At 55.9% G+C, this 26,100-nt stretch overlaps 3 protein-coding genes across 6 annotated transcripts; all 3 read right to left on the minus strand.

The window, feature by feature from the left end:
- Window positions 1-818: 818 nt before the first annotated feature.
- FOXS1 (forkhead box S1) lies at window positions 819-2,373 on the minus strand. Its single transcript, XM_045981019.1, has one exon. The coding sequence runs from the start codon at window positions 2,371-2,373 to the stop codon at window positions 1,078-1,080; it is 1,296 nt and encodes a 431-aa protein (XP_045836975.1). The 3' UTR covers window positions 819-1,077.
- Window positions 2,075-13,055, minus strand: LOC123926814 (interferon regulatory factor 4-like). 4 transcript variants are annotated; one of them, XR_006815315.1, is made up of 8 exons: window positions 12,880-13,053; window positions 8,867-9,056; window positions 8,481-8,575; window positions 7,390-7,501; window positions 7,205-7,270; window positions 5,922-6,290; window positions 5,242-5,340; window positions 2,075-2,204 (listed from the first exon to the last, which is right to left on the minus strand). XR_006815315.1 is itself a non-coding variant. In XM_045981021.1 (8 exons), the coding sequence occupies exons 1-8, from the start codon at window positions 13,051-13,053 to the stop codon at window positions 4,920-4,922; spliced, it is 1,218 nt and encodes a 405-aa protein (XP_045836977.1). In that variant the 5' UTR covers window positions 13,054-13,055; the 3' UTR covers window positions 4,871-4,919. The 4 variants fall into 4 exon arrangements, 2 of the variants coding, with proteins under 2 accessions (XP_045836977.1, XP_045836976.1); XR_006815314.1 differs by lacking the exon at window positions 2,075-2,204 and adding an exon at window positions 4,871-5,012; XM_045981021.1 differs by lacking the exon at window positions 2,075-2,204 and adding an exon at window positions 4,871-5,012 and having other exon boundaries at window positions 5,242-5,360; window positions 12,880-13,055.
- A 2,555-nt stretch (window positions 13,056-15,610) lies between these two features.
- DUSP15 (dual specificity phosphatase 15) lies at window positions 15,611-25,105 on the minus strand. The gene is made up of 7 exons (XM_045981022.1): window positions 24,833-25,105; window positions 24,053-24,086; window positions 22,399-22,481; window positions 19,231-19,280; window positions 18,269-18,343; window positions 16,912-17,083; window positions 15,611-16,172 (listed from the first exon to the last, which is right to left on the minus strand). Exons 1-7 carry the CDS (start codon window positions 24,851-24,853, stop codon window positions 15,900-15,902), a joined length of 708 nt encoding a protein of 235 aa, XP_045836978.1. The 5' UTR covers window positions 24,854-25,105; the 3' UTR covers window positions 15,611-15,899.
- Window positions 25,106-26,100: the final 995 nt, after the last annotated feature.

Raw genomic sequence — 26,100 nt, forward strand, 5'->3', positions numbered from 1 at the left:
AGGCCAAAGGTCAGGGCTCAGTCACTCCTGATCTATACCCAGGACAGCCCCCCAATCCCCTCATGACAGAAATGCTTTCTTAAGGAGTCGTCAGGAGGCCTTTGGAGAGCTGGGGGCTCAGGGAAGGCCCCCATTCATGTGGGGAATGCAGACAAGAGGCCTGGTGCCTGCCTTTTGAGCCTCAAGTTTTCCTGTCTGTGTAAGAGGTCAGGGTACCTTTTTTGTACTGGCCTTCCAGGATTTCATAAAAGCTCCCCCACTCTGGGGGTCACCCCCAGCTCTGCTCCTACCCTGTGCGCCACCCCTGTGTCCTCACTCAGATTGCGGGACAGGGGCTGGGCGCATAGCCACTCATTTGCCGTCTGATGTCAGATCTAGTGAGCCCCAAACTTTCTGAGCCTCAGTTTCCACCACTGTAAAAGTGGGGATAACATTCCAAGTTGCACAGGGCTCGGTGAAAGGATACAGAGAAGCCCAGGACAGAATAAATGCCGCACATGGTCACAGTGATTCTGATGACTCAAAAATGAGGGTGGGAGCGCAGAGTGACAGAGCCTGGGACTCGAGAATTAGCCCCTCAGGCCAGCCCAGCGCCACCCTCTGCTGAGTGTTTCTTGGCCACACTTTCCTCTCTTCCTTATTCCCTGCTCCCCCTTCCTCTACCTTCTTGGGAAACTCCCTGAGAAAGTCCCAGCAGGAGAAAGAAGTCTCACAAGGGACATTTCCATCCAGGGTCCCCGCAATCCCACAACCACAGCCACCGCACACAGAACCAGGCGTCCCCGCCCTCAGCCCCCAACCATCCATGAAGCTGACCCTCATCGTCACACTGGTTTTATTGGCCCTGAGAGCCACAGAGTAAATCCCAAGAGGGCCCTGCCTCCCCTCTCCCTCAAGTCTGTCCGGAGGCCCCAGGGGCTGGCTGAGTGTTCACTACTCCAATCTTGGCTTCCTGTCCCGGTCGTTGGCTTGCCAGGCCTGGGTCCCTTGAAAGCTCCACAGATCCTTGAGTCAGGCTCAGCCTGGAGGGTGTAGTTGGCAGGGGCCCCGCAGGGACTGCCCGAGGCCAGGTTGGCTTCACTCAAAGAAGAACATTCCTGGTGTCCGGTATAGGCAGGGGGTCAGCCCCAGTGGGTAGCTGGAGCCTCCCTGGACAGGGAAACTGCCTGCAACCCAAGGTTCCTTGGGGTCAGCTGGCAGGGGCAGTGGGGCCCGCAGTGAGGCTGGAGGGGTGGGTGGTGCCGGAGAGGGGGCTGCTGAGGCCAAGAGGTGCTCAAGGCCTGGATCAGTCCCCATGCAGAAATTCAGTGCCTGCAGCCGGCACTGGTAGCTGCCCCCGATGCCCACCTCTGGGGTCAAGATGGGCGTGGGGGCCTTGCTAAAACCCTCGGCCTCAGAGAAGCCCGCAGGAAAGCCAAATGCCGGGCATGGGGAAGACGAGGGGGCCACAGGGAGCTCCCCTGGGCCTGCAGGCTTAGGTGCGGGCATCTCTTTGAGCTCCGTGGGTGGCCGGGGCCCGGCATCCGAGGTTGCAGAGCACATGCTAGCTGGCAAGGCCCCTAGCAGACCCCCAAAGCTAAGGCCCTTGGGCTCTGGCAGCTCTGGTGGGAATGGGCATTGCCTGCCAGTCATGGCGTCGGGGGCTCCTGGATCCTGGCTGCCCACTCGGAGGGGTCCCCGGCGTGCCTTGGCAGGGCCCTTGGTTCCCTCGGCACCTGCTCGCCGGGTGAAGCGTCGGCGTCGGCGCAGGAAGCTGCCGTGCTCAAACATGTCGTGGCAGTCGGGGTCCAGCGTCCAGTAGCTGCCCTTGCCCGGCTTGCGGTCATCGCGGGGCACCTTGACGAAGCACTCATTGAGCGACAGGTTGTGGCGGATGCTATTCTGCCAGCCGGGCCGGTTGTGGCGGTAGAAGGCGAAGCGGCCCATGATGTAGCGGTAAATGCCACTGAGTGTGGCCCGCTGGCCTGGGGAGCTCTGGATGGCCATGGCGATCAGAGCTATGTAGCTGTAGGGGGGCTTGGTCGACTCGGCTGCAGGGGCCAAGGGCCCAGGTAGGGGCTGTTGCTGCTGCATGCTGGGCTGGGCTGGCCGGCTGGCGGCTGCTGGGACCACGGAGGGGCCAGGCACCGGCGTCTGGAGCTGGTGTCCGCCCGGCACAGTCTGCCCGGGGCCTGTTAAAAGGCCCACTGGCCCAGCCTCCCAGCCTGGAAAGGCAAAAAGGGGTGGGCCCACCAGGCTGCCCTCCCTTCCTCCCTCGCCCCCCCTCCCCCCAGGCCGAGAGGGGCGGGCAGGGAGGCCAGGACTGGGAACCTTGTGAGCCTGCTGCCTGGGGAGAGGAGATAAGAAGGAAGGGACCGAGATCCAGAGCCCCATGTGCTGGGTGGTGGTGGCTGCGAGGGACAAGAGAGGCAACTGAGCGAGACAGAGACAGAGAAACAAAAAGAGACAGAGGCCATGAAAACCAGAGAGAAAGACACAGAGAGGGAGAGACACAACAAGACGAACTGTGAAGGCAGAGACATATTTAGAGAGACGAAGCCGAGGCAGAAAGAACAGAGACACACCGAGCCAGACACACACACGGCACAGAGAAAGAATCACAGAGAGAAATCAATGTATGGAGAGAGAGTGAAAGAGGAAGATGCAGAGAGAGACACAGAACAGACACAAGAGATGGAGGGCAGACAGAGAGGGGCATGCTGAGGATAGAGACTAGACAGGTAGATTCAAAGGGGTGAGCAGGAGAATGGGGCCCCCCTAGTGGGAAAAGCCCCAGGGTTCCTCAAGCCCCCACCTCCAGTTCCCCTTTTCTCCTCTCTTTCTTTCAGGCCTGGGGGTCTACTTTCTACTCCCAGCAGGGTGCAGCACCCGGGGGTCACACAATTCTTACCCTCTTAGCTGGGGTGGGGGGGGGCATTTGACGGCCTCCGCTGGAAGGCGGTGAGAACAAACTATTTATGGTGAGCATCAGCGCCCTCTAGTGACTGGTGTGGGAAGGACAGCCATCTGGGCAGAGCCATTCCCCCACTACTCCCCCAGGAGATGTTTCAAGCAAGTCCCTGACTTTGTCTGAGCCTCAGTTTCCCACTTCTAAACTGAAGCTGGTGACTCTTCAGCTGTCCGTACTGTGGTGAGGAGGCCACAGGCCCCCTTACACAGTATCCAGCACCCTCCAAGAGTTTAGCGCAGAGTAAGGGTTTGGACATGACTCAGGATTATCACTCTGAACTGAGGCTCCCCATCAGCCGCAGCCTTGGGCCAGCGAAGCCTAGGACAGTCAGGTCTTCTGGAGGCTGGAGTAGCCTACTCCAGGCTCTCCCACCCATACGTTCCAAAGTCAGAGGACACCTACTGTGTGCCACTCTCCATGTCAGCTGCCCAACAACTAGCCTTCTCTGTCTGCATTGACTCCTTGGAGCAACCCTGCTCTGCAGGCCTTCATGGCTGCTTCTTCTTTTTTTTTTTTTTAAGATTTTATTTATTTATTTGACAGACAGCGATCACAACTAGGCAGAGAGGCAGGCAGAGAGAGAGGAAGGGAAGCAGGCTCCCTGCTGAGCAGAGACCCCGATGTGGGGCTCGATCCCAGGACCCTGGGGTCATGACCTGAGCCGAAGGCAGAGGCTTTAACCCACTGAGCCACCCAGGCGCCCCTTCATGGCTTTCTTTTGAATAGATGGAGAAGCTATGCCTCAGAAAGGTTAAGTGACTTGCCCGAGGTCACACAGCTAGTGAATGACAAAGCTGGGATTTGAATCCAGTATTCTCTAACTCCTTAACACCACACCTTCTACAGAAGAGAAGCAGGGTTAGGGACAGTCACTGGACCCCCACTGGAACACACACTATGAACCCTAAGAGAGCAGGGACCTGCTGTTTTGTCCAGCACTGGCCTGGAAACTGAGTAGGTGCTCAGTCAACATTTGCTGAATAAGAAACAGTGATCTGATTGACTTCTGCCCTTTGTCGAAGCATACAGCGCCCCCCCCACCATAAAAGCATATTAAAGTATCACTAGAAGAGATTCATTATGTTGCCATCTGTAGAAGAATCCCTATTAAAAAAGTCAGAAATCAGAACCGGAAACAAGGTCCGATATCTGGGGCGGGACACAGTGACTTTTCCGCCAAGGCAGGGTCAGTTGGCTTCATGGTTGAAGGGGCTCCCTCCCAATTCTCAAGGACTCCCTACAGCTTGCAGTTTGCAATGATCAGTGGGGCCTGGGGAAGGGCTGGATCCCTGCTTCTGCCCTTAGCTTCTGCCCTATGGCTGTGTTTGGGGGTCAGCCTGGGTTCCTCCAAACATAGTATCCACTGGTATTGGTGGTTCAGTTGTCAACCCCCCAAGTCCCCAGTTCAGGCCAAATTTCTGCTTTGGGATCCCTCCCTGCCCACATAAGAACAGAGACTAGTGGTGTAAGGAAGGGTCTGGAAACTCAGAGCCCCTCAGAAGCCAGGCATTTCTGTTACTGTCTGGCTTCACTCTAATCCCTGAGGATCTAATTATTGGTAAACCCAGCTTTAAGCATCTTCATAATGCATCAGTTGCAGGTAAAGTGGGCTCTCAAGTACACCACCACAGACCTGCTGGGTTCTCCCCGAGCAATGAGGTTTTGTTTCTGCCCTAATTGCTGTTTCCGGAACCTCAAGGTCAAGTTTGGTTTTCTCCTGACTTCCCAGACCCAGCTGCGAGGCCTCCGCCCACGCACCGTGCTCCGGGGGCTGCATCTCTGCCCCTCAGAGGTTGGAGGGCATGAATCTGCTTCCTCTCTCCCCGGTGACCTGGCCGATGGGTAGGGGCAACCCCAAGTCCACTGGCAATTTGGGCAGGTCTGCAGTGGGGTCCGCACCCATGGGAGGGGGGCTGACTTCTAATGGTGGGAGAGGAGCAAGCGACCCTTTACTGCTGACTCAGCTGTGTCAGCAGGTGTGGGACACCGTCGGTGATGCTGGGATACCACTGTAGTGGCGCTTCCAGTGCAGGAAGAGCTCCCGGGCAAAGACCGGCTCCACCTGTGGGGGTGGGGGTAGGACAATGAGCCAACTCTCTCAGTTAGGGCCCCCTATGTTCTGGTGGGAAGTCACCACTTGGTGACAGTCCCACCCCACAGGCACTTTATGTGAAGGGTCCTACAGAGCAGAGGGTCATCGGGTCAGGAGCTGGGGACTGGAGGGAGTCAGTAAAGGGCTGCTGGTGGTGACTAGAAGGTGTGGCTCTTCACTGGAGTGGGAGGTGACTCACATGGGCCATGATGAGCCGCTCCTCCGGCTGGTCTGGGGGGCCTGGGTACTCCTCACCAAAGCACAGACGGATTTGGTACTCGGGCTCCTGGCGACCGTCCTGAAGGTGGGCGCGCAATTCTATGGGCACCAAGATTGGGGGCTTGGGAATCCTAGCTGGTGCCCACCTTGGGCTTCTATCCCATGCCCATGTCCGATAAGGCCACATCCCCATTGTGTGCCCATGCCTTATGCCCACTTCCACATCCCTATGCCTGCCTCATGTCTCACATCTGTGTCCATTTCCAGGGCATATCCCCTGTACCCTGTGCTCCTGTGCCCACCGTCACATATTTATTCCCACCCCATGCCCATTGCCATTCACCTATGCCTATCGAGTGCCCAGTGCCCTAATGCCCAGCTTATGCTTAGCATCCCAAGTCTTGTGCCCCAATCCTGCCCCCTGCCTACCCTCCCCATAAGTCTATGTCTATATTGTGCCCAGGTCCCCCGACGCCCGCATTCTTTCCCTCTCCTGGGGCTCGTGTGTCACATCTTTTGTTTCAACGTCCACCCCAAACCCAGAATCCATAAGCTCACATCTCGTGTGCCCCCCTCCTCTGTTCCTGTACCTTTGCCCACGCCCCTCACGCCCAGCCACTCTGTCCCACGCTGCCAGCGGCCCCACCGTTGTGTTCCTACCCTGGAGGAAGAGTAGCGTGTCCAGCAGCTGGCAGGTGCGCTCACGCTCCAGTTTGTTGGGCTGCGCGCGGTGCGGGGCGAGTGGGCCGCGCCAGTACACGCGGCCCCGGCACAGGCGCTTGGCGAACACGCCCTCGGGGGCCACCCACAGCAGCACGCCCCGCTCCAGGTGCCGCAGCAAGCGCTCCAGCACGCGGGCGCCGGGCGGCGGCTCCGGGAAGCGCACCTGCGCCATGCGTCTTGGCGGCCCCAGCAGGCGCTCGGCCGCGGTGACCGCATGGGGGCTCAGGCGGCAGCCCTCGGCCATGCGCGTGGTGGTTTCCCGCACCAGCTTCCCGCTGTAGAACAGCCGCACGTGCAGCCAGCAATCTGCGGGGCGGAGAGAGGGGGTGCGCCCGGGATTGGCAGCCCCAGCACTGACCACTCCCCACCCAGGTCCTGCCTGCCCCCGCCTCAGGAGTTTTGGATGCTTCCTCCTGATGAACGATAATTCTCTAATTCTTGTAGTAGCGCCAATGCCAGTAGTAAATAGCAGCGGCTTCCGGTATAAATGAACTGGTAGCTGAGCTCCATGGTCAAAAGCATAGGGTCTGGGGCCATCTGTAGGGCCTGTCCTAACCTGGCCCTGGGATTCTAGGGGCTCCTTCGCAGCAATTTTTTTTTAAGATTTTTTATCTATTTATTTGTCAGAGGGAGAGCTCCTGCACAAGCAGGCAGAGTAGCAGAAAGAAGCAGGCTCCCTGCTGAGCAAGGAGCCCAATGCGGGACTCCATCCCAGGACCCTAGGATCATGATCTGAGCCGAAGGGAGCAGCTTAACCAACCGAGCCACCCAGGCATCCCTGCTTCCCAGCAAATATTTTAATGATGATGGAAACAACAACACAGTATGGTCCATGTGAGGGGCAAGCAGAATACTCAGCAGTTAGAGCTGGGGGCTCTGCAGCCAGGACCCTGGAGACTGATGTCTCATTGCCACTTAGGAGCTGTGACCGGCTAGTAACTTTCTCAGGGCTACCAACTGTGTGATTTGGGGCCAGGTTCTTAACCTCTGTGCAGGGTTTCTGTAAGTACGAAGTGGGGATGATGGCAGTTATCTATCTCACAGGGCTGCGGGGAGAGCTTCGAAAGATGCCTGACGTAATCTAAGTCCTCAATGAATGTTAGCTGTTGTTGTTATTGGGGCTGGGTACTTTCAGGGAAAGACACAGGGTAGCTGGCCCTGACCTCTGGCTCTCCCCAGTTCTGCACACTGGTCAGAGGGGAGGGCTTGAGATTTCTTACCAGGGTTGCTGAAGTCCTCAGAGGTCAAGGGGCTCCAGCGGTGTGTAGGGTCCTGTGCCTGGTACCCTAGGGAAGGAGGGGAAGATGTCAGGCACCACCTCACCCTGGGTCTCTCAATCCCTAGGTCAAGGTCCTGCAGGAGGACAGAGAGGAGGCAGGATTGGTTGAGGAGATCCGGTCCTTACTGTGGTCAGCCAGAGGGGCTGGGAGCCGAGCCGCTGGTGGCAGGGAGCCCTGCTGGGTCTGCCTGGGGGCTTGCTTGGTGTCCTTATCCTCTGTGGTTGATCTGGAATCATCCTGGCCATTGGAAGAGAGGGTTATGAGGGTGGGAGAGGAGACTGTGTGCCACAGGGGTTCCCAGACTGTCCTCGCTAGGGCAGAGGGAAGTCTGGGCAGACTGCAGTCCAGTTGGGATCGATAGAGACTTTGAGGTTTCAGAGCTCAAGACCCTGTCCTCATAGAGGTAAAGGGTTGATGGGGTTGTTGGAGGTTATGGGTCAGAGATGAAGCTCACTGTGCTGGGGGAGAAGCGTGAGGAGCAAATGAGCAGATGGTGGGACAGAGGAGATAGAGATGGGGGATAGAGGAGATAGAGATGGGGGACAGAGGTGATAGAATGGTGACAGAAGTGAGAGAGATGGGGAACAGAGGTGTAGACCTGGGACAGAAGTGACAATGGTGAGGGGAATAGAAGTGACGGAGATGGGAGATAGCATATGGAATGCATGGTGAAGAAGACACTAGGGACAGTGATTGGGCCAGGCTGGTGGGGGAGTGGGGACACAGCAATGAAGCACAGATGGTAGGGGGGTTGGTGGTAAAGGGGGTGATCCAGACAGAGTGATGGGGTGATGGCAACAGGCACCTGGGTGGCTCAGTGGGGCTGAAGGGGAGGGAAATGCAGAGCCGGAACTCCATCTGATAGGGACAGAGTGGGGGACCCGATGATGACAGGGGCCAGGGGTGAATGTCAGGGAAGAGATTGCAGAGGGTGATGGAGCTGAAGACGGTGGAGGAGGAGAGAACAGGGGGACCCAGAGATGATGGAGGCCAAGGGAACAGGAGGCGGAGCTGAAGATGGCGGGGCAGGTGGGGCCCAGGTAAGAAGAGGTGGAGCTGGCGGGAGGGACGTGGGTGGAGGAGGGGCAGGCAGAGAAGGAGCGCAGCTGAGGGAGGACAGGCCAGATGACAGTGCCAGAGAACACAACACCGAGGGCAGGTCAGGGGAGAGGTGGCAGAGCTGGCAAGACTGCGGGGGGCTTGAAGGACAACTGACCTGGTCTGTCCCGCAGGCCAGCTCTGTCACTTCTCCAGGGGGCTCCTGCGGCTTCTGTGGAATGTTCTTTTCAGGGGGAGCACAAGCTCTGGCACCTGGATGGAGCAAGAGGCAGGCTGTTGTTTCCTGGGCCTTAACGGGAGCCCCCCAACAGAGGTGATCCCACATGAGGACCACGGCATGATCTCAGGTGGGGCCCGCCTCTCTCCCGGCCTCAGTTTCCTCCTTTTCTAATGGGAAGATAAACCGAATGTCTATGGGTCCTTCTGTGTTTACCAGCCCATGAGTTTAAGTTTACTAAGCCCCCCCATTACAGATGGGCAAGGTGAGGTCCTTATTGCTCAGAGAGCCATCCTCAGCTGCTACCGCCAGGGGCAGGATGGTACCTGGGCCATGGGCACTGTGGGCCACGATTCTGTAGACCTTGTAGGGGCTGGAGCTGTCCCGCTGGCTGCGCTCACGCACCTCACAGAAGTCAGCACTCTTGTTGAGGGCACAGCGGAGTCGGGTCTTCCAGGTGGGGGGGTCCTCCTTGTCGATTCCCTCTAGGTGTTTGCCCTTGTGTATGGCCCAGGCCTGGGGATGAGCAGGGGCACTTGGGGAGGGGTAACCTGGGGAGAGGTGTAACCTGCCATGCAGAGGAAGGGGACCTACCTTGCCTCCCACTCTTCTCTCCCTCCCTCTGTCCCTCTGTCCCTTCATCTTTTCTCTGTCCTTCCCTCCCTCCATCCAACCATATTCCTCAAGCTCCAACGTGTGTCAGGCCCCAGGCACGGGCAGGGGACCAAATGGGGAACAAGACAGACATAGTCCCTGCTCTCCTGGGACTCAAGTCTAATGAGAGAAAACAGCTGGCAACAGTTAACGGGAAATAATTATATTTCAAGTTGTGAATTATGATCAATTTTTAAAAAATAGGATGATGGGGGGCACCTGGGTGGCTCAGTGGGTTAAAGCCTCTGCCTTCAGCTCAGGTCATGATCCCAGGGTCCTGGGATCCAGCCCCGCATCCGGTTCTCTGCTCAGCGGGGAGCCTGCTTCCCCTCTTCTCTCTGCCTGCCTCTCTGCCTACTTGTGATCTCTGACTGTCAAATAAATAAATAAGATCTTTAAAAAAAATAATTTTTTTTTAAATTTTAAAAAATTAAAAAAAATAGGATGATGGGATGTAAAATAATGGCATGATTTGCGATCTGGAGAACTATAAAATTAAATCCTGACCTATTGCCCCATACAAAGTGGACTCCATATGATTTCAAAGCCAAAGGTGAGAGATGAAAGTGGAAGCTAATGGGAGATAAGGAGGGGAAACACCTCCAGGGGGACAGAATGCCTTCCTGACCCCCCGCAAAGACAAGGCAAAATAATGACAATGTCTGAAATCAGCAAGGGGCTAATTTTAGAACATACAAGGAACTTTGCAAACCAACAGGAAACAGAGAGCATCCCCTAAAGAAAAAACTCTTATCGGGGTGCCTGGGGATTCCAGGATCCTAGGATTAAGCCCTGCGTCGGGCTCCCTGTTCAGCTGGGGAGACTGCTTCTCCCTCGCCCTCTGCCTGCTGCTCCCCTTGCTTGTGCTCTCTGTCTCTGTCAAGTAAAAAAAATAAAACCTTTAAAAAAAAATTCTTATCAGGGGCGCCTGGGTGGCTCAGTGGATTAAGCCGCTGCCTTCAGCTCGGGTCATGATCTCAGGGTCCTGGGATCGAGCCCCGCATCGGGCTCTCTGCTCCGCGCGGAGCCTGCTTCCTCCTCTCTCTCTGCCTGCCTCTCTGCCTACTTGTGATCTCTCTCTCTGTCAAATAAATAAATAAAATTAAAAAAAAAAAAAATTCTTATCAAAGGGCAAGAACAGGCGGTTTAGGCAGGAGGAAGCCAGAAGGCCACAAACACATGAGGATGTACTTAAACTCATTAGTGTCAGAATAAAAATGTGAACTATTGGGGCGCTTGGGTGGCTTGGTCAGTTAGGTGTCTGACTCTTGATCTTAGCTCCGGTCTTGATCTCAGGGTTGTGAATTCAAACCCCAGGTATGGAACCTACTTAGATTTAAAAAGAAAAAGTGAGCGATCACCTATAAGCCAACAAAATATTTAGTGAGTTGGATAATGCCGGGAGGTGGTGGGGCGTGGCCACTGTTGGGGGTGTGGGATGGTACAGAGCTTTTGGGTGGTAATCAGGCAGGCCTTGTCAAAATAAGTCTAAATATACCCTGTGAGCAGAAGTTCCAATTCCAAAGGAATTCTCACGAAGGCTCATTTGCGGGGGGGCAAGGAGGGGAGCAGGGCAAGGATATTCGCTCTAGCATTGCTTTTGGTGCTGGAGAGCAAACCTGTGTCCATCCGTACGAAAGTGGATAGGGTGTGTGTGTCATGGATGCCCACTACAGTCTATGCAGCATCTAGAAGCATCCAGGAGCAACAGATTAGGTGTTAGAGAGAACACTCCCAGCGGGATGCCTGGGTGGCTCAGTCAGTTGAGCCTCTGCCTCAGGCTCAGGGTCCTGGGATCGAGTCCTGCTTCGGGCTCCTTGCTCAGCAAGGAGTCTGCCTCTCTTTCTCTGCATTCTGCATTCTCTCCTTCCTCTGAACAGCATGCAGCCCTAAGGGACAGGCCATGTAACCCCCTGTTCAACACTCACTGAGCGTCTTCTGTGGGCCTTGCCCTGAGCTCAGTGTCACGACCCTCAACACTTGGGCAGCTGGAGGCAGTGTGTTGTGGGGGAAGTTGTTCCAATGGAGGAAGCAGAAGGAATCAGGGATGGCCTAGGAAAAGCACCGAGTTGGAGCTTAATAAATGCATTTGACCAATGAATGCATTAGGGAAGGCTCCCGAGGAGACGTTTCAGCTGAGCATGATGGCAGTTGGCCAGGTTAAAGGTGAAGAGGAGAGGATATCCAGGCAGGGGGACAGCAAGTGCAAAGGTCTAACAGTGAGAGAGATGTGAAGCATTTAGAAACTGAAAGAACTGTCAGGCCAGGTCTAAAGCCAGGGAAGGGAAGGGTGGGGAGAGATGAGGCCAGGGAGGAGCAGTTCACGTGCTGCTCTGATGTCTTGGTAGGGAGTTGGAACTTTTTCCACAAGAGCAATGGGGAGCCACGGAAGGATTCTGAGTAGGGAAGTGTCAAGGAAAGATTTACATTTAGGAAGATCTCCCTGGAAGACCAAGGAAGTAAGGGGCAGGGGGAAGCGTGACACTCTGTGAGGTCACTGGGATTGCCCTGGTGAGAGATGGAGGGAATGGGTCCAAGCAGACGGACTGTAGAAAAGCTTCCATAGGGAAATCCTGCAGGCCTTAGGGACAGAGTGCAATGAGACTGGAAGGCAGGGGAGAGAGGCCAGGGTTCAGGTGCCTGGCCCCTGGGGTCTGGGTGACAATCGGTGCCATCCTCCATTTGGGGACACACACAAGTTTGTCAAGAGGAGATGTTAAGTGTGGTACTGACGAGGTGCTGAGTTGGAGAGTTCTGGGGCCTTTAGACCAGCAGGCTTGGAGCCTGGAGGGGAGGCTGGGAACTGTGGGGCTCATGCGGAGGCCCTAGACGGAGTAAGCTGTGAAGGGGGCGGGATCCTGGAGCAGTGCTGAGAGCACCCAAAGAGGAGGGGAGGAGGGGGCAGGCTGAGAAAGGGAGGGGCAGCAGGGTAGGAGGAAAATGGAGCTGGAGTGCTGGTGGGGGAAGATTCTGGAAACCAAGTGAGAGTGTTTCGAGAAGGAAGGGTCCACCAGGCCCAGACCCATCCAGGGGTCAAGGATGACAGCGATGGGATCTTTGGATCTGGCAACTAGTGATGTTAGCAGGAAGGACAGAAGCCAGACTGGGGGCGGGGGGTCAGGAACTGGGGGCTAGGAGTGACAGAGCTGATGACCAGGCCCTTCAGCCTGTGAAAAGAGAGGTGAGGCCAGAGAAGTGGGAGCTGGAGGGGCTATGGTGTTTGCGGTGGTGAGGGGGAGGGAGCTGATGGCAGTTGGTTGCTTATTACTCAGGGGAGAGATTCCAGAATTTCAATGTTGAAGAGAAGGAGTTTGAAGTTAATGAGGACTGAGGCAAAGGAGGGCAACCCCTGAGGAGGTCCCTGAAAAGGGCTGGTGTGGGGAAGCACAGAACACGTTCCCAGGCTGCTGGGATGGGCGCTTTCGGGATAGGGGGGAGGTTGTGGGAATCCTGTCATTGGCGTCCAGTTTCCTGGGGCGGGGGAGGGAAGGAGGGAGGAGAGGCCCCGGAGGTCCGGATGGTGCTCCTATTGCACCTTTGGCTGGTTGTTTCCCGCATATGTCTCCAGTATATGCACAACACGCTCCGCAACCTAGAGAAATCTGGGGCTAAGGGGCGAGCGAGTGGCCCCAGGTCACACAGCGCGCGGGTCAGCCCGGGCTTCCCGCCGCTCGCGCCCCCTTACCCTGAAGAGCGCCGCGTCCTGCTGCGCCCGGTAGCCCTGCCCGGCGGCGTGCTTCCAGGGGATGCGGAAGAGGGTCTTGTCTGCGTCCTCCCAGCACAACCCCGCGTAGCGCCCGCTCTCGATCTGCGCCACCAGCCAGTCCCGGAGGCGCAGGGGACCCCCGGCCCCCGCCATCGGTCGCCTGCCGTCGGGGACCTTCCTTGCCTCCCTCCGCCAGGGGTCGCCGGCCATCCGGGACGCAGGGCGCCGGCGGCCAGGTCTGGGGCGCGCTGCGGCTGGGACCCCGGCGCGACAGGGAATCGCGAAGCCACCTGGATGGTGCGCGGAAGCGGCGAAAGCGAAAGTTCTGGATGCGCGAGTTTCGCTTTCTTTTCTGTCCCCCTGACCCGGGAGGCCCTATCCCTTCGCTCTTCTCTGTGGTAGCCTGGCCCAGAGGGTGTCTCGCCGCACAGAGGGGCCAGTTAGAGGGACGGTGGGACGCCACCACCCACTGGAGGGTACCCATTGGACTGTACAGGGAGAGTAGCCAGGGATCTGTCCGTCCCTGTAGAGGGGCCCCGGCGGTCACCCAGAGGCGTCCCTTGCGCCACCGGTGCACCTGTTCTCTGTACTTCCCAGCCTCTGGGGAAGTCACAGTTCTCTTTTCAGCGCCTGGATTGTACAGGTTGTAAAGCCATAGTGCTTCTTAGACTAACTCCCATCAGAATTGGGAGGCAGAGACTAGTTTAAAATGTACACTCTTTGCTTCCATACCAGACCTGCAGAAAAAGACTTTCTGGGCAAGAAACCAGTAACTGTATTTAACCAGTTCTCCCGTGGGATTCTGATCCACGTGGTCCATGAGCCACACTTGGAGAAACACTTCCTTAAATACTGGGAGTCCTCATCCACTGATGGCTCACTTGGGTGTAGGTCTGGCCAAAGCCTTTCCAGCAGGGTGTCAGTGGGTTCTCACCACAATGTGTGAGAAGAATCTACCCATTTTATTAGTAAGAAGAATAAGGCTCAGAGAGGTTAAAGCCCTGTAACAAGGTCATCGAGATAGTACTCGGAGGCAGTCAGGACCTGAACCTGTGTCTCTCTGTCCCCAAAGCCCAGGAGCCTACACAGTGCCCCCCACTATCTCCCAACAGCTTACACCTGGGGTGTAGGGACACCCACTCCCCACAGAAAGTATATACAATTTTTTCCCATGTCTATACATTTTTCTAGGGTTTGCATCTTTCATTTAACTGTCAAAGGGAGTTTGCAGTTTGAAAGAGGTCAAGTAGCTCAGACTGCTCTACCCTTTGTTGTGTACATGGAGAAACTAAAACTCCAAATGAGCACAGAGCTGGATGCCTGGTCAGCGTTGACCAGAGGCTGGAAATACTGTCCTCCTTGTGCACGTGTTGGGGGCATCTTCTCCGTGCTCTCCATCCTCTGTTCTCCCAAGCCAGCAGCCACTCAGTTCTGATCCCTCTACAGTTATAGACACAATTCAGACCCACTTGTATGGCTCGGGGGCCGGGGGGGGGGGGTGCAAAGTATTTCATAGGATCAAGTCCAAGTGTAATAATTACATCAAAGTGGGAATCTTAAGTGTGTCAGACAATCTTTTCATTTTTCTGGGTGGCAGAGTCATAGTGATTAGGAGAATGGGGTTCCCTTGACTTTCCAGCCAGACTGCCTGGATTAGAATCCCAGCCCCACCACTTGCCAGCTGGTGACCTCGGACACCAACCTCAGTTTCCTGAGGAGGCTGGGCAGCAGATGAGGATTATTTTGTCCATCCTCTCACCCCCAGTACTGGAATCTGGGCTTCCCCCACAGCCCTGAACATGGTGCTTGGTGCATAACAGGGACCCCAGCCGGTGGCTATTAGATTGGAGTTTTTTCAGACCCCTCTCAACTCCAAGTTACTTTTAGTTCAGAAAACTCAGCTCGGATGACCTCTGTTCAACTTGAGTCCATTTGCTGCTTGCTGGGGTTGCCCCAAGGCCTTCCTTCCCTCCTCAGTGGCCGCCCCCTGGCCTTTAAGCTCTAGGTGGGAAGGGTCTTGAGTGGGAGAAGGTATTTGCAAATGAAACATCCAATAAGGAGTTAATATGCAAAATATATAAAGAACTTTATGTAAGTCACCACCAAAAGGCCTGTAATAATCCAATTAAGCGGTCACCAAGGAACTACTTCTTAACAGCCACCATGGGACACAGACTGCCTAGGTTCAAATCCAGCCTCCCCTACTTTAGCTGTCCTCAGGCCAGCTGCCTACCCTTTCTGAGCCTCAGTTTCCTCCCAGAGATGAAGTGAATTCATGCATTTAAAAAGGCAGGCATGAAGGAGGCACTATTTGGACAGCTTACTAGCTAGTATTTGTGAGTAGAGAAGAGGAGGGAGCTGGTGACAGGGAGAAGAGCTTAGAGGGCAAAAGGGTTCAGAGAGAAGGAGGGATTCAGGGGCCTTTTCAGGAGACCAGGGCTTCAGGGAGAGATTGGCTGGGGTGGTCCAGCAGTGAACTGGACTCCAGGAATTCCCAGAGCGATTTTGAGGAGGTGGCGGGCTCCTCCAGACCTTTGGGGATGCCCGCCCCCTCCCATCCCTGTGTCCTGCAAGCTCCAGCCCCACGCCGAGTCCTGCATCCCTGCCCCTTGCTGAATGACTAGGAGGAGCTCAGACAGACAGCTTCTGTGTCTCTTTAATATCCTCCAGACCCATCCAACCCCCCCCCACCCACTCCCACTCCCACTCCCACTCCCGCTGCCTTTAAGGGCGGAGGCCCGGGTGCCCCCTCCCCCCAGCCCAAGGACTAAGGCACCAAGTGGCTGCAGCAGGCCGGCTTAGACACAGAGACGCACGGATGGAGGACACACAGACTGCAGACGCAGACAAGCAGGGCGGGCACCAGGGGCAGGGGCAGGGCTCGGGGCGCCGCGGGGCTCCCACAGGCTCTGGGCCCGTCCTGGAGGCCGTGGGAGGCCCAGACAGCCCCGACGGGGACCGGTCGTTAGGAAGAGGGGCGCCACGGCGGGCCGAGATCCTCACTTGCCGCCTTTCCGGGACAGACACCGCGGGAGGCAAGAGAAAGTCTGCTTGACGCGTGCCAGCAGGGGCAGCGGCCGGTGGGCCTCCCGGGGCGGCCGCGGCACCAGGCGCTGCAGGGTTCCCTCGGAGGCTGCCGAGTGCGGCGCGGGGGCCGCGGGCGCGGGCGCAGGGCCGTGGCGGCAGCGCGCGCACAGCGGCAGCAGCGCGCGCACCTCCTCTTCGTCGCGGAAAGGGCTCTCTCCGAAGCGCTCCTCCAGCTGCCGGCGGAGCTGGGGGGTGGGGGGGAGGAGGAAAGGGCCGGGGGGTCGGTCGGTGCCGGGCTGCCGGCCGGTCCCCTCCCCAGTCCTCGTCGCTTCCGCCGGTCCGCGAGCTCCCCACCCCTCGCTAGACCCCTCCCCTTTCTGAGCATCCTCTGCCCCTCTCTTCTGAGTTTCCCTCGCCCGCATCGAGCCCCCTCCTCCTCTAAGTCCCTTCCCTCTCCTGGACCACACTTCCCCTCGGACACTCCATCTTCCAGACCTGCTAACGAAGCCCGCCCCTGGCCCAGTGGGGACCACCTGAGTCCTCCTCCCTGAGCAGCAACCCCCTCCACACTGGCCTGTTGGCTATCCGCCCAGTGGGTATAAAAGAAGGAGGGGTTTTGGCCTCATCAGGGACCCAGGGGTGGAGTAAGGGAATGACATTTCTCCCCAAAGGGGTCAAACATTCAAATGCCTCCAGGTTCCAGGCAGATAGAGAAGGCAGTGCTGGGACCTGGTCAAACTGAAGGGTCCATAGTCTAGCCCAAAGGCATCCAAACACTAAATTAAAAAGGAAAAGAAAACATCTGGCTGACCGAACAAAATACACCTAGAGGCTAGATTAGCTCAGTGGTCGTGAGTTCGAGTCCCCCAGAAAATCTCCTGTCGGGTCTGCAGCACAGGCTAACTTCTTTCCCATCAGTGCTCCACTCCAGCGGGAAGCAGTCTCCCAGCCCTGCCCAGCTCCTGCCTCTGCCCCAGCCCCTACCTTCCGGGAACTGCCCCAGCCAAACTCTTCGAGCTGCTGCCTAAAGCCTGGGTTGGGGTTGGCGATAGGCCGGGTGGCCTTGATGGCTTCGAGCACGTCCCGCCAGCCTAGCCCCGTCACAGTCATCACATAGGCCGTCACGATGGTGGTGCTGCGGGAGATGCCTGCAAAGCTGGGATACCCACCCCCCACCCCCAGGCTTCAGGTAAGGCCCAATCCCCTCCATGCCCTGCTCCCAGACGCCCCCTTCCCACCTCAGCTCTCCCACCCGCCCTCATTCTCGCCCTTGCCTCTGAGCTCCCATCTCAAAGAGCCTGCCAGGACCTGTTTTCCCACTTCCTTTGCCCATGCTGTTCCTTCTGCCTGGAGTATCCCCTGGGCACTCTCCCTCATCAGAGGCCTGAGTGGGAAAATCACTTCATTCATTCATTCATTCATTCAGCAAACGTTTCCTGACCATCTGTTATTTGTCAGGTACTGTGGCTATGGTGGGGAATAAAACAAACATGGTCTGTCCCGGGGCTTCCAGGAGGGTTGGGAGAGAAGGCCACTAACCAGGGAAACGATTTCGGGTAGGGATAGCTGCTCCAATGAGGAGTCCAGGGGCTAAGGGATCGTATAGGAAAAGGTTTTAACGTAGTGGAGGGGTCGGGGAGGGATTAGGGAAGGGGTTTCCGAGGAAGTGACATCAAGCTGAGTCCTAAAAGTGGGTAAGGGCCAGTCAAGAATGTTCTGGGAGGTGTATGAAGCCCACGAGGTGGGTGCGGGAGGATCTGAAGGGTGGGGAGTTGGTCAGTGCAGCTGGAGTGGGAGCAAACGGGGCAGAGGGTGACAGACAGGCTGGAGGAACTGTTCTCAGGACAAGGGCTCTGAGAGAGAGCCGCCCTGAACCCAGCATAGGCTAGGTGCTGAGTGGGAAGTTATGGGATGAATGATATCAACTGGGGTGAGTCCCTGTCTCCCAGCCTGGGGTTCCCCACTGCTCAGCCCTATTTCCTCAAAAGCGTGGAGGCGAGGAGAGGGAGCAAGACCACTCAGAGGATGCTGGGCCACCTGCGTGACCTCACCTACTCCCTCCGGTTAGCCCATCTGGTAACAGTCTTTTCTCCATTTTACAGATGAGCAAGTGGGAGTCTCGGGGAGAAACAGCTCTGTGGCCTTGGCCACACAACTGGTAAGGGACAGAGCCCTGATTGGAGCCCCCCGACCAGCCTCCATCAGATGAATGGCGGACGGTCATGGGTGACAACGGGCTGGAGAAGGTCTATCCCAGGTTCCTAATTCCCCATAGTGTGAGTGCTTGGGTGTGATGGAGGACAGTCCCTTACTTGCTCCCCTCATCTGTCTCTTAACTCACCAGTGCACAAGGCAGTTCCCCCCATTGAGGCGGCAACAGTGGATGAAGTTGATACATTCTTTGAAGTGCTTTTTGCTAGAGAAGAAAGCAATAGGGTAGCGAGCATTGGGGGGCAGGTCTCCTAGGAGTCGTCCCCCTCTGCACTGATGGGATGTCAAGAGCCCAGGGTCCTCAGGGCGGCCGGCCCAGGCAGCGAACAGGGCCTGTATAATAGTGCAAGTGCAAGGCTGTGGGAAGCCACAATGGGGACATTTCAGGGAGTGAAAGCAGCCAGTGATGAGAAATCCCATCACAGAAGCAGGAGCACCTCTTCTGTGGGTCCCCTGGATCCTCTTTTCATGGAGGCTTTATCTTGGTCTTTCAAGGACATGTGGGAGGAGACAGAGGAGTCCCACTCCTCTGAGGTCTGCAAGCAGAGCATCTGGGGACAAGGGTGGTCAGCCATGGGTTGGGAGGAGTGTCTGTCTGGGTCACTCCCAGGCTGGGAAGGCACTACGGCTCATAACACACACAAAAAATCCTGCTTTCTGAGTCCCAGTTACAGGCCAGGCCCTGTCTGGATCCTCAACCTGCACCATCTGATCTCAGAGAGGGAAAGCGATTGGTGCAAGGTCACACAGCAAGAAAATGGCAAAGCCTGGCTGGAGCCCAGATGTCTTAACTCCAGGGCCAGGAACTGGCTGAGCCTGACTCCTTCAAGTCTGCTGGGCATCTGGTCCTTAGGCAGAGTACACTCTCCATCTCACAGCTAAAGACAGTAAGGTCTGGGAGGTGAAGGGTCTTGGCCTGGGGCATAGGCAAGGGCGTAGCTGAGACAGAGGCAAAGAGAGGTCTGAGTGAGCACTTGTGCTAGGTTCCCCAGGACCAGCTTTCTGGCGTAAGTCCGCTCTGTCCTCCCCCAGACCACTCCCCACCCTCCCTCCCACCACCACCACCTCTCTCGGTGCCTCCAGAGAACTTACATGGGTACCTCAGGCGTGTCCGCCACAGGGATGCGAAGGTAGGTTATGTCCTGCAAGTACAAAACATACATGGGCAGTAGAGGGCCCTCGGCTGTGCCTCTGGCCTTGGCCTGGGCCACCCAAGCACCTCATTACCCCAGCCCAGGTCCTGCTCCTTTCTGAGCCACTGTTGCCCCCTCTAGCCAAAGAGGCTAGATATCACCTTAGTGCCTCCCGGCTCTATCTGTCTGCAGTTCCAGAACCTTCTGAGAATTTGGTATCCTAACCTCATAGGTGATTTGGGCATAAGGACTTGATAAAAAGGATTCAGCGATTTTTTATTTAATAGGTAAGAAAGGGCCACTAACAGTGACTCTCCTCCAAATGAGGATTACAAAATTACACCAAAAAAAGGGCAAAACAGGGGCACCTGGCTGGCTGGGTCGGTAGAGCATGCACCTCTTGATCTCAGGGTTGTGAGTTCGAACCCCCACGTTGGACACAGATTACTTATTAAAAAAGGTGTGGGTTTTTTTGTTTGTTTGTTTGTTTTAAGATTTTATTTATTTGTCATAGAGACAGAGTGAGAGAGCATGCACAAGCAGGGGCAGCAGCAGGCAGAGGGATAGGGAGAAGCAGGCTCCCTGCTAAACAGGGAGCCCCATGCGGGACTCGATCCCAGGACACTGGGATCATGACCTGAGCCAAAGGCAGACTCTTTTTTTTTTCAAGTTTTCTATTTTTTATTTTCCTTTTTAAGAGATTTTATTTATTTATTTACTTGACACAGAGAGAGAGAGAGTGAGAGAGAGAGAGAGAAAGACCACACAAGCAGGGGGAGCAGCAGAGGGAGAGAGGGAGAAGCAGGCTCTCTGTTGAGCAGGGAGCCCAAAGCTGGGCTCGATCCCAGGATGCTGGGATCATGACCCGAGCCGAAGGCAGCTGCTTAACCTACTGAGCCACCCAGGCATCCCCCAAAAAAGGTTTTTTAAAGGTCTTATAAAAAATAGGGGCACCTGGGTGGCTCAGTGGGTTAAGCCTCTGCCCTCGGCTCAGGTCATGATCTCAGGGTCCTGGGATCGAGTCCCGCATTGGGCTCTCTGCTCAGTGGGAAGCCTGATTCCTCCTCTCTCTCTCTGCCTGCCTCTCTGCCTACTTGTGATCTCTCTCTCTGTCAAAAAATTAAATAAATTATTTTAAAAATTTCATTATCTTGAAAAGAAACAAAAACCATGAAAATAAGTTTCTACCTCATTAACTTTGGTTAATTATTAACCAAATTATTATTAAATTATTAAATTTATTATAATTATTATTATTGTTAATTATTTATTATTATTAAAATAATATTGTGTGTTAATTATTAAAATTATTGTGTGTTAATTATTAAAATAATCAAGGGATGAATTATCAGTAATTTCTCCCACAAACTGGCTAGGACATCCTTTACTTGGTGCTTAACCTTCACACAAGATCATAGATGCTTTGGGCTCCTGTTCCAAGAATCACTTTTCTCAAGGACCTCTTTTAATCCTTTGATATTCAAACGACTCTTTTCCAGTGTCAGGCCTGCCACCAGCCCTGGCTAAGGGACCCCGGGCCAGGTCCTCATTTGCTAATGGCTTTGTGTGAGATTCCAGCCCTTCTCTGGCTCACTTTTCCCAAGGTCACACCATCCTGCCTCTTTTGCAACGTTTGCAATTTCACTTTGCGACACATTTGGCCTTGGGATTGTTTGGCATTATCAAACCCTGACTGGTACATTCACTGATAGATGGGGAGGCAGGGCTGCCCGTGGGAAGAAGGGAAGGCTGTTGGAGTAGGGACTCATCTGGCAAGCAGTCATTTCATTAGTCAATCTATTCATGACTTGACAGCCCTCCCTGTGCAATCTAGTGATTGCATACTCCAAATCCTCCAAAACAAGCCTGCCCTATAAAGCAAAATCAGGCTCCATGACCTGGAAATTTCTTATTTGAATAACACTGAGAATCCCAGGTTATTGGAGGTTGCTCTTAGAGACCATCAACACTGACACATGGAGAAACTAAGGCCCAGAGAGGGGAAGGAACTTATCTGAGGTCACACAGCAAATCTTGTTTGGATTTCAGATCTCCAGAGCCTTTTTCCACCTGCAGTTATTCCCTTTTAGTGGGTGACACACACTCTAATAGATAAGGAGGAAGGGGCTCGATTTATGGGATAAAAATATGATTAACTTTGCTAGATCAGCTGTAATTTGTTGGCTCTTATGTGGAGCTCAACAACTCAGTAAGGTAAGTGCTGTTATAAAATCACCATCTTAGGGGCGTCTGGGTGATGCAGTTGGTTGAGTGTCTGACTCTTGGTTTCCGCTCAGGTGGTGATCTCAGGGTTGTGAGACTGAGCCCCACATTGGGCTCCACACTCAAGGCAAAATCTACTTAAGATTCTCTCTCCCTCTACCCTCCTGCTCGTTCCCTCTCTCTCTTTCTCAAATAAATAAGTATTTATAAAATTCCCATTTTACAAATCAGGCAACTGAGGCTCAGAATGGTGAAGTCCTGTGCCCATGATTACGAAAGCGTTCTGGATTTACTACTTTCCTTTTCTGGGAACCTTACCCCCCCCCCCAAAAAAGAACAACCTTACCCTCTCTTTTCCAGGACTCCATAAAACCAGCACCAACCCTTCTGGTGGGGGCCATGCTTTACTGTGTGCAAAGCATCTTCACCGTCCTACAGCCCCTTTGCATCCTCACAGCAGCCCCTCTAGGGGCAGACAGGACTGAGGGATCAGAGGCCCAGACAGGTAAAGTCACAGCCCAAGATTACACAACAAGATGCAGAACACAGAACCATCCATTTGTAGTAATCAATTCAGCTGGGCAATACAAAGCCCGTGGAGGGGCCTTTTTAAAGTTCAGGGTGAGGCGTCTGGGGTCAGACCGTCAAATCCTAGCTCCTTAGCTTCCTGGCTGTGTGACCTTAGGCAAGTTACTTTACCTCTCTGGGCCTCGGTTGCCAAATAGGGATCAAATGAGGATGCTGATTTAAACAAGGCAGCTTTTAACAGGATGGCCAAGTATGGGTCAGGGAGGCAGTATAGGGCCTGGCACATAGTAAGTACCTGAGAAATGGGTGCTGGGGGGGGGGTGTTGAAGCTCCCCTCCACACCTGTACATCACCAAAGGATAGGGGTAAGGAGTACCTGTAGCAGAGGCTGGGGTGACTCGTGGATAGAGATGATGTGTGTGATCTTGTTCCGGCCCAGCTGGTCAGGGTCTTTGGCATCTGAAAGAAACGAAATGCCTGAGCCTGTCTGGTTGGTGCGACTCACATGTCCCTGACGTCCAAGAGAGGTAGGAGCTCACTGCCCAGCTCCCCTCCCCACCCCTCCCTCTCCACTTTGGCCCACCTTCTGCAAGCCCCCTGCTTCTTGGCCCCCTCCTGCTCCTGGTCTGACAGGTCCCACCGCACCCCTAGGCTTCAGTCTTGCTGCTGGGGCACCCACAAGTAGCAGCCCAGCCTCTTCCCCTGGAGTTCCTTCCATAGCAAACACCCTTTCCTGGCATATCCTTGATGGTGCCGGGAATCCTGTCTACAGAAAGCTTTGCTCACCCAGAAGCTGTGTGTAGAAGATGTTCTCTGCAGTACTGCTCATAACAGTAAACACACGAGAAATTGTTAAAAAGTGGGAGCAACCTACACATCCACTCTGAGAAACCTACATAAATAATGGTGTATCCATACTTGAATACTGTGCAGCCGATGGCTAGAAAAGACCTCTCTGTGCTGATGTGCGAGCATGTCCACAGTGCATTATTACCTAGGAAACAGGAGACTGAACAGCGTGCAGAGTAGACTTTCATTTTTGTTTTAAATGTTACATCTGCATTCACAAAGATGTATGAAAACCGACCCAAGGCTAAACCTCACACTTGTATCAGTGGCCGTCTCTAGGGGCTGAAATTCCAGTGTGTGGGGGTCTTTTAGAATCAGAATAAATAACACATATCCCCTTTCTCTCCATAAGTCTACTTCATTCAACACATTTCCTGAGTGTTTACTATGTGCAGCCTTGGCTGGGCATGGGGGTTCATGGGCAACTTCATGGCCCCTGCCCTCATGGGGCTACAGACTTCAAGAGGGTCCAGAGTTTCCTTAGCTCAATACTCAGAAATCAAGGGGTGTGAACAGCGGAGGTGGCTCCCAGAGAGGAGATCAGATTCACGAGAGTGGGGCATCAATGCCAGGGCAGGGAGGAGGGGGGCAGGGATGGATGGGGAAAGCCCTGCCCTGGTGCAGATGCCCCTTCCTCTCTGAAGCTTTCTCTGACTCCACGTGGAAAAGTGTGGAGTCTCAGGATCAGCCTGTCTCTTAGCACATGTCTGGGACAGGGAGAGGGCTGTGGGCTTGGGATGGAATGGGCAGTGCTCACTAACAAGTTTCTGGGTACAATCCAGTCTCCGGAAACCTCCCCTCTGTGTAGAAGGTTGTAGGGGTAAGGTTCCTGGTTTCCCAGCTAGAAGCAGCACCCCGAACAGACCTCAACCCGGAACCTCAGGGCTGTAAGAGCCTGGAGAGGTGAGTGGGCCACGTGCTGGGGGAGAGGCTGGGGCTCAAAGCAGGTGCAGACTTGCCTGCCATCTGGCAGGTGTTTTGAGCCCTTTGCACTGGGGACACTTATGCCACATATCCCTTAGTCCTCATGAGCTCCTTCTCCCTCCCAGCCTGGCATTGCTTCCCTGCCCCCGGCCCCATTCCTGAGTGCTTCCAAGGTGCGTGGGCCACAGCATGAATGGTGGACACGGGCCTGGACAGGCAGAGTGCCACAGCCTTGGGACAGAGTGGGCAGTGCTCACCAATGAAGTTTCCGAGGTAGAGTCCAGGAAGTACCTACAGGAGAGACAGGCTGGGGTCAGTGGCGTAGGGGTGCACAACTTCCCATCACCTAGCTGGGGGCCCACAGCCCATTTCCATCCCATGACCGGTGTCTGGACCTCAGGACTCGGGCAGCAATCTCCTCCCCCTCCTGGTCCTGGACTCTGTGAGAGGGGCTAGGGAGGATAGGAGGGCGGCACCAGGGGAGACCAGCTTGGGTAGGGGTGAGAGTTTGAAGCAGGGAGGGAAGAGGAACACGCTGGTGGGGGGGGGGGCAGGGAGAGATGGACTTGCCAGGTGGGTGGTGGGGAATTCCGAGGGAGGTGGGAAGGCAGGGACAGAAGGAGGGTCATGCAGAGGCAGAGGGGAAAGGATGGAGAAACAGCACCAGAGAGAGAGTCCAAGGAATCAGAGACAAGGAAGACAGAGACACCTGGAGACAGGGAAAGGGACTCAGACATAGAGTGTGGGAGGGACAGACAGCCACAAAAAGACCCAACAAGAAATACAGAGTCACAGAAACAGGCAGAGACAGAGACACAGGGAGAGCGAGTCCAGAGATACCCAGAGAGACAGAGACGTGAGCAGAGAAACACAGGGATGCAGGGTCAGAGAGTCACCCGGAGAAAGAGATCTAGACACACAGAGCCTCGGGGCGAGGGCCAGAAGGTCAGAGGCGGGCACAGCGACCCAGGCGGAGCCTGCACCCCGGCGGGGCTGGGGGCGGCCAGGTGCGGGCTGCGCGATCCCCGCCCCCCTACCTTGGTCATGCCATTCCCCATGATCCCGGGGGCGGGGGTCCGGGCGCACCCCCAGCTCGCCGCCCGGAGAGCGCTTGGGTCGCAGCTGCCCTGCTGGCCCAGGCCGGGCGCCTGCAGCCTGGCGGGGAACGGGGGCCCCTGCCCGGCCGCCGCCGCCGCCGCCGCCACCACCGCCCGCCGACCCCCGGCCAGGGAGGGAAATGGTGGTGGAGCCGCCGCCGCCGCCGCCGCCGCCGCCGCCACCGCCGCAGGCTCCTCCTACCCCCTCGGTCATGTGGGGCCCCCCCCACCGTGGGTCGCGGCGGGGGGCTGGACAAAGCCCCAGTGTGCCGGGCCCGGGGCCCGCGGGACAACGGCAGCTTGTTGGGCCGCGTGGGGCCGCCACCTCCGGAGGTGGGGGCGGGGACTCTCCCCCCACCTGGCACCGTCTGGCGCGGGGGGGTGGGGTGGGCGCGGGGGCGGGAAGAGCCCCCGGCCGGTCGCGCAGCCACTCCGATCCCAGCTCCGGCGCTGCCCCGGACCGCCTTGCGGGCCTTGGGGCCGAGAGCCCGGCTCCCTCGGCCTGGCCGCGGTTTCCTAGCAGGAACGTGACGGGAGCTGGACTTGGATCGCTATGGGTTCCCCTGTATTCAGATACTGTGTGGGTAATTCCTTCCTTCGGTACATCCTCACTCCTGCTCCCCACCCCCGCCCCCATGCGGGCGTCCTACCAGCCAGCCGTCCTCCTCCCCCACTCATGCGGCCATCTGTCCTCCCATCCTCCAGTCCACCCATTCATCCCTACCTCGGTCCATCCATTCATCCATCCGTCCATCCATTCTCTCTCCCTCCCTCCCAGCCATTCGTACCATCCGCGTTGGCGTCTATGCGTATGGTGCCATTTGGGTCAACTCTGGGGAGACCTGGCATTAGTGCCCTCAAGGGACCTCAAGAGATCAGAGGTCAAATGTGAGGAGAGGGAGGCAAGGGGGAAAGTTCCAGACACCTGAGTCCCTTGGAATAAGGGAGACTACAACAGGGTGTAATTAGAGGCCAGAGTCCTGGACCTGAAAAGGTTCCAGGTCCTATTCACCTCTGACCTGCTGGTGACCCTGGACAGCTTCCATTGCCTCCCAGCTGCCATGTGTGTCCCAGTATGTGGAGGTGAGCCCTTTCTGGCTGCTAGGACCCAAGCTGAAGATCGTAAAATACTTGAGAAGGGGCATCTCCTATGGGTCTGAAATGGAAGCAGCAGCTCCAGCTCCCGTCCTCCAGCCACCTGCCACCTG

The sequence above is a fragment of the Meles meles genome, chromosome 16 (assembly GCF_922984935.1).
Source record: "Meles meles chromosome 16, mMelMel3.1 paternal haplotype, whole genome shotgun sequence".
NCBI classification, from domain to species: Eukaryota; Metazoa; Chordata; class Mammalia; order Carnivora; family Mustelidae; genus Meles; species Meles meles.

What these genes read in the sequence shown, in the direction of transcription:
- DUSP15 (XM_045981022.1), bottom strand. Translation starts at nt 24,853, where the DNA reads ATGGGGAATGGCATGACCAAG. An exon ending in CACCCCAGCCTCTGCTACAG is followed by an intron (nt 19,281 to 22,398) that starts GTACTCCTTACC and finishes TTGTACTTGCAG; the next exon opens with GACATAACCTACCTTCGCAT. An exon ending in GACACGCCTGAGGTACCCAT is followed by an intron (nt 18,344 to 19,230) that starts GTAAGTTCTCTG and finishes TTTCTTCTCTAG; the next exon opens with CAAAAAGCACTTCAAAGAAT.
- LOC123926814 (XM_045981021.1), bottom strand. Translation starts at nt 13,053, where the DNA reads ATGGCGGGGGCCGGGGGTCCCCTGCGCCTCCGGGACTGGCTGGTGGCG. An exon ending in AGGACGCGGCGCTCTTCAGG is followed by an intron (nt 9,057 to 12,879) that starts GTAAGGGGGCGC and finishes GCTCATCCCCAG; the next exon opens with GCCTGGGCCATACACAAGGG. An exon ending in AGCCCCTCTGGCTGACCACA is followed by an intron (nt 7,271 to 7,389) that starts GTAAGGACCGGA and finishes CTCCTTCCCTAG; the next exon opens with GGTACCAGGCACAGGACCCT.
- FOXS1 (XM_045981019.1), bottom strand. Translation starts at nt 2,373, where the DNA reads ATGGGGCTCTGGATCTCGGTCCCTTCCTTCTTATCTCCTCTCCCCAGG.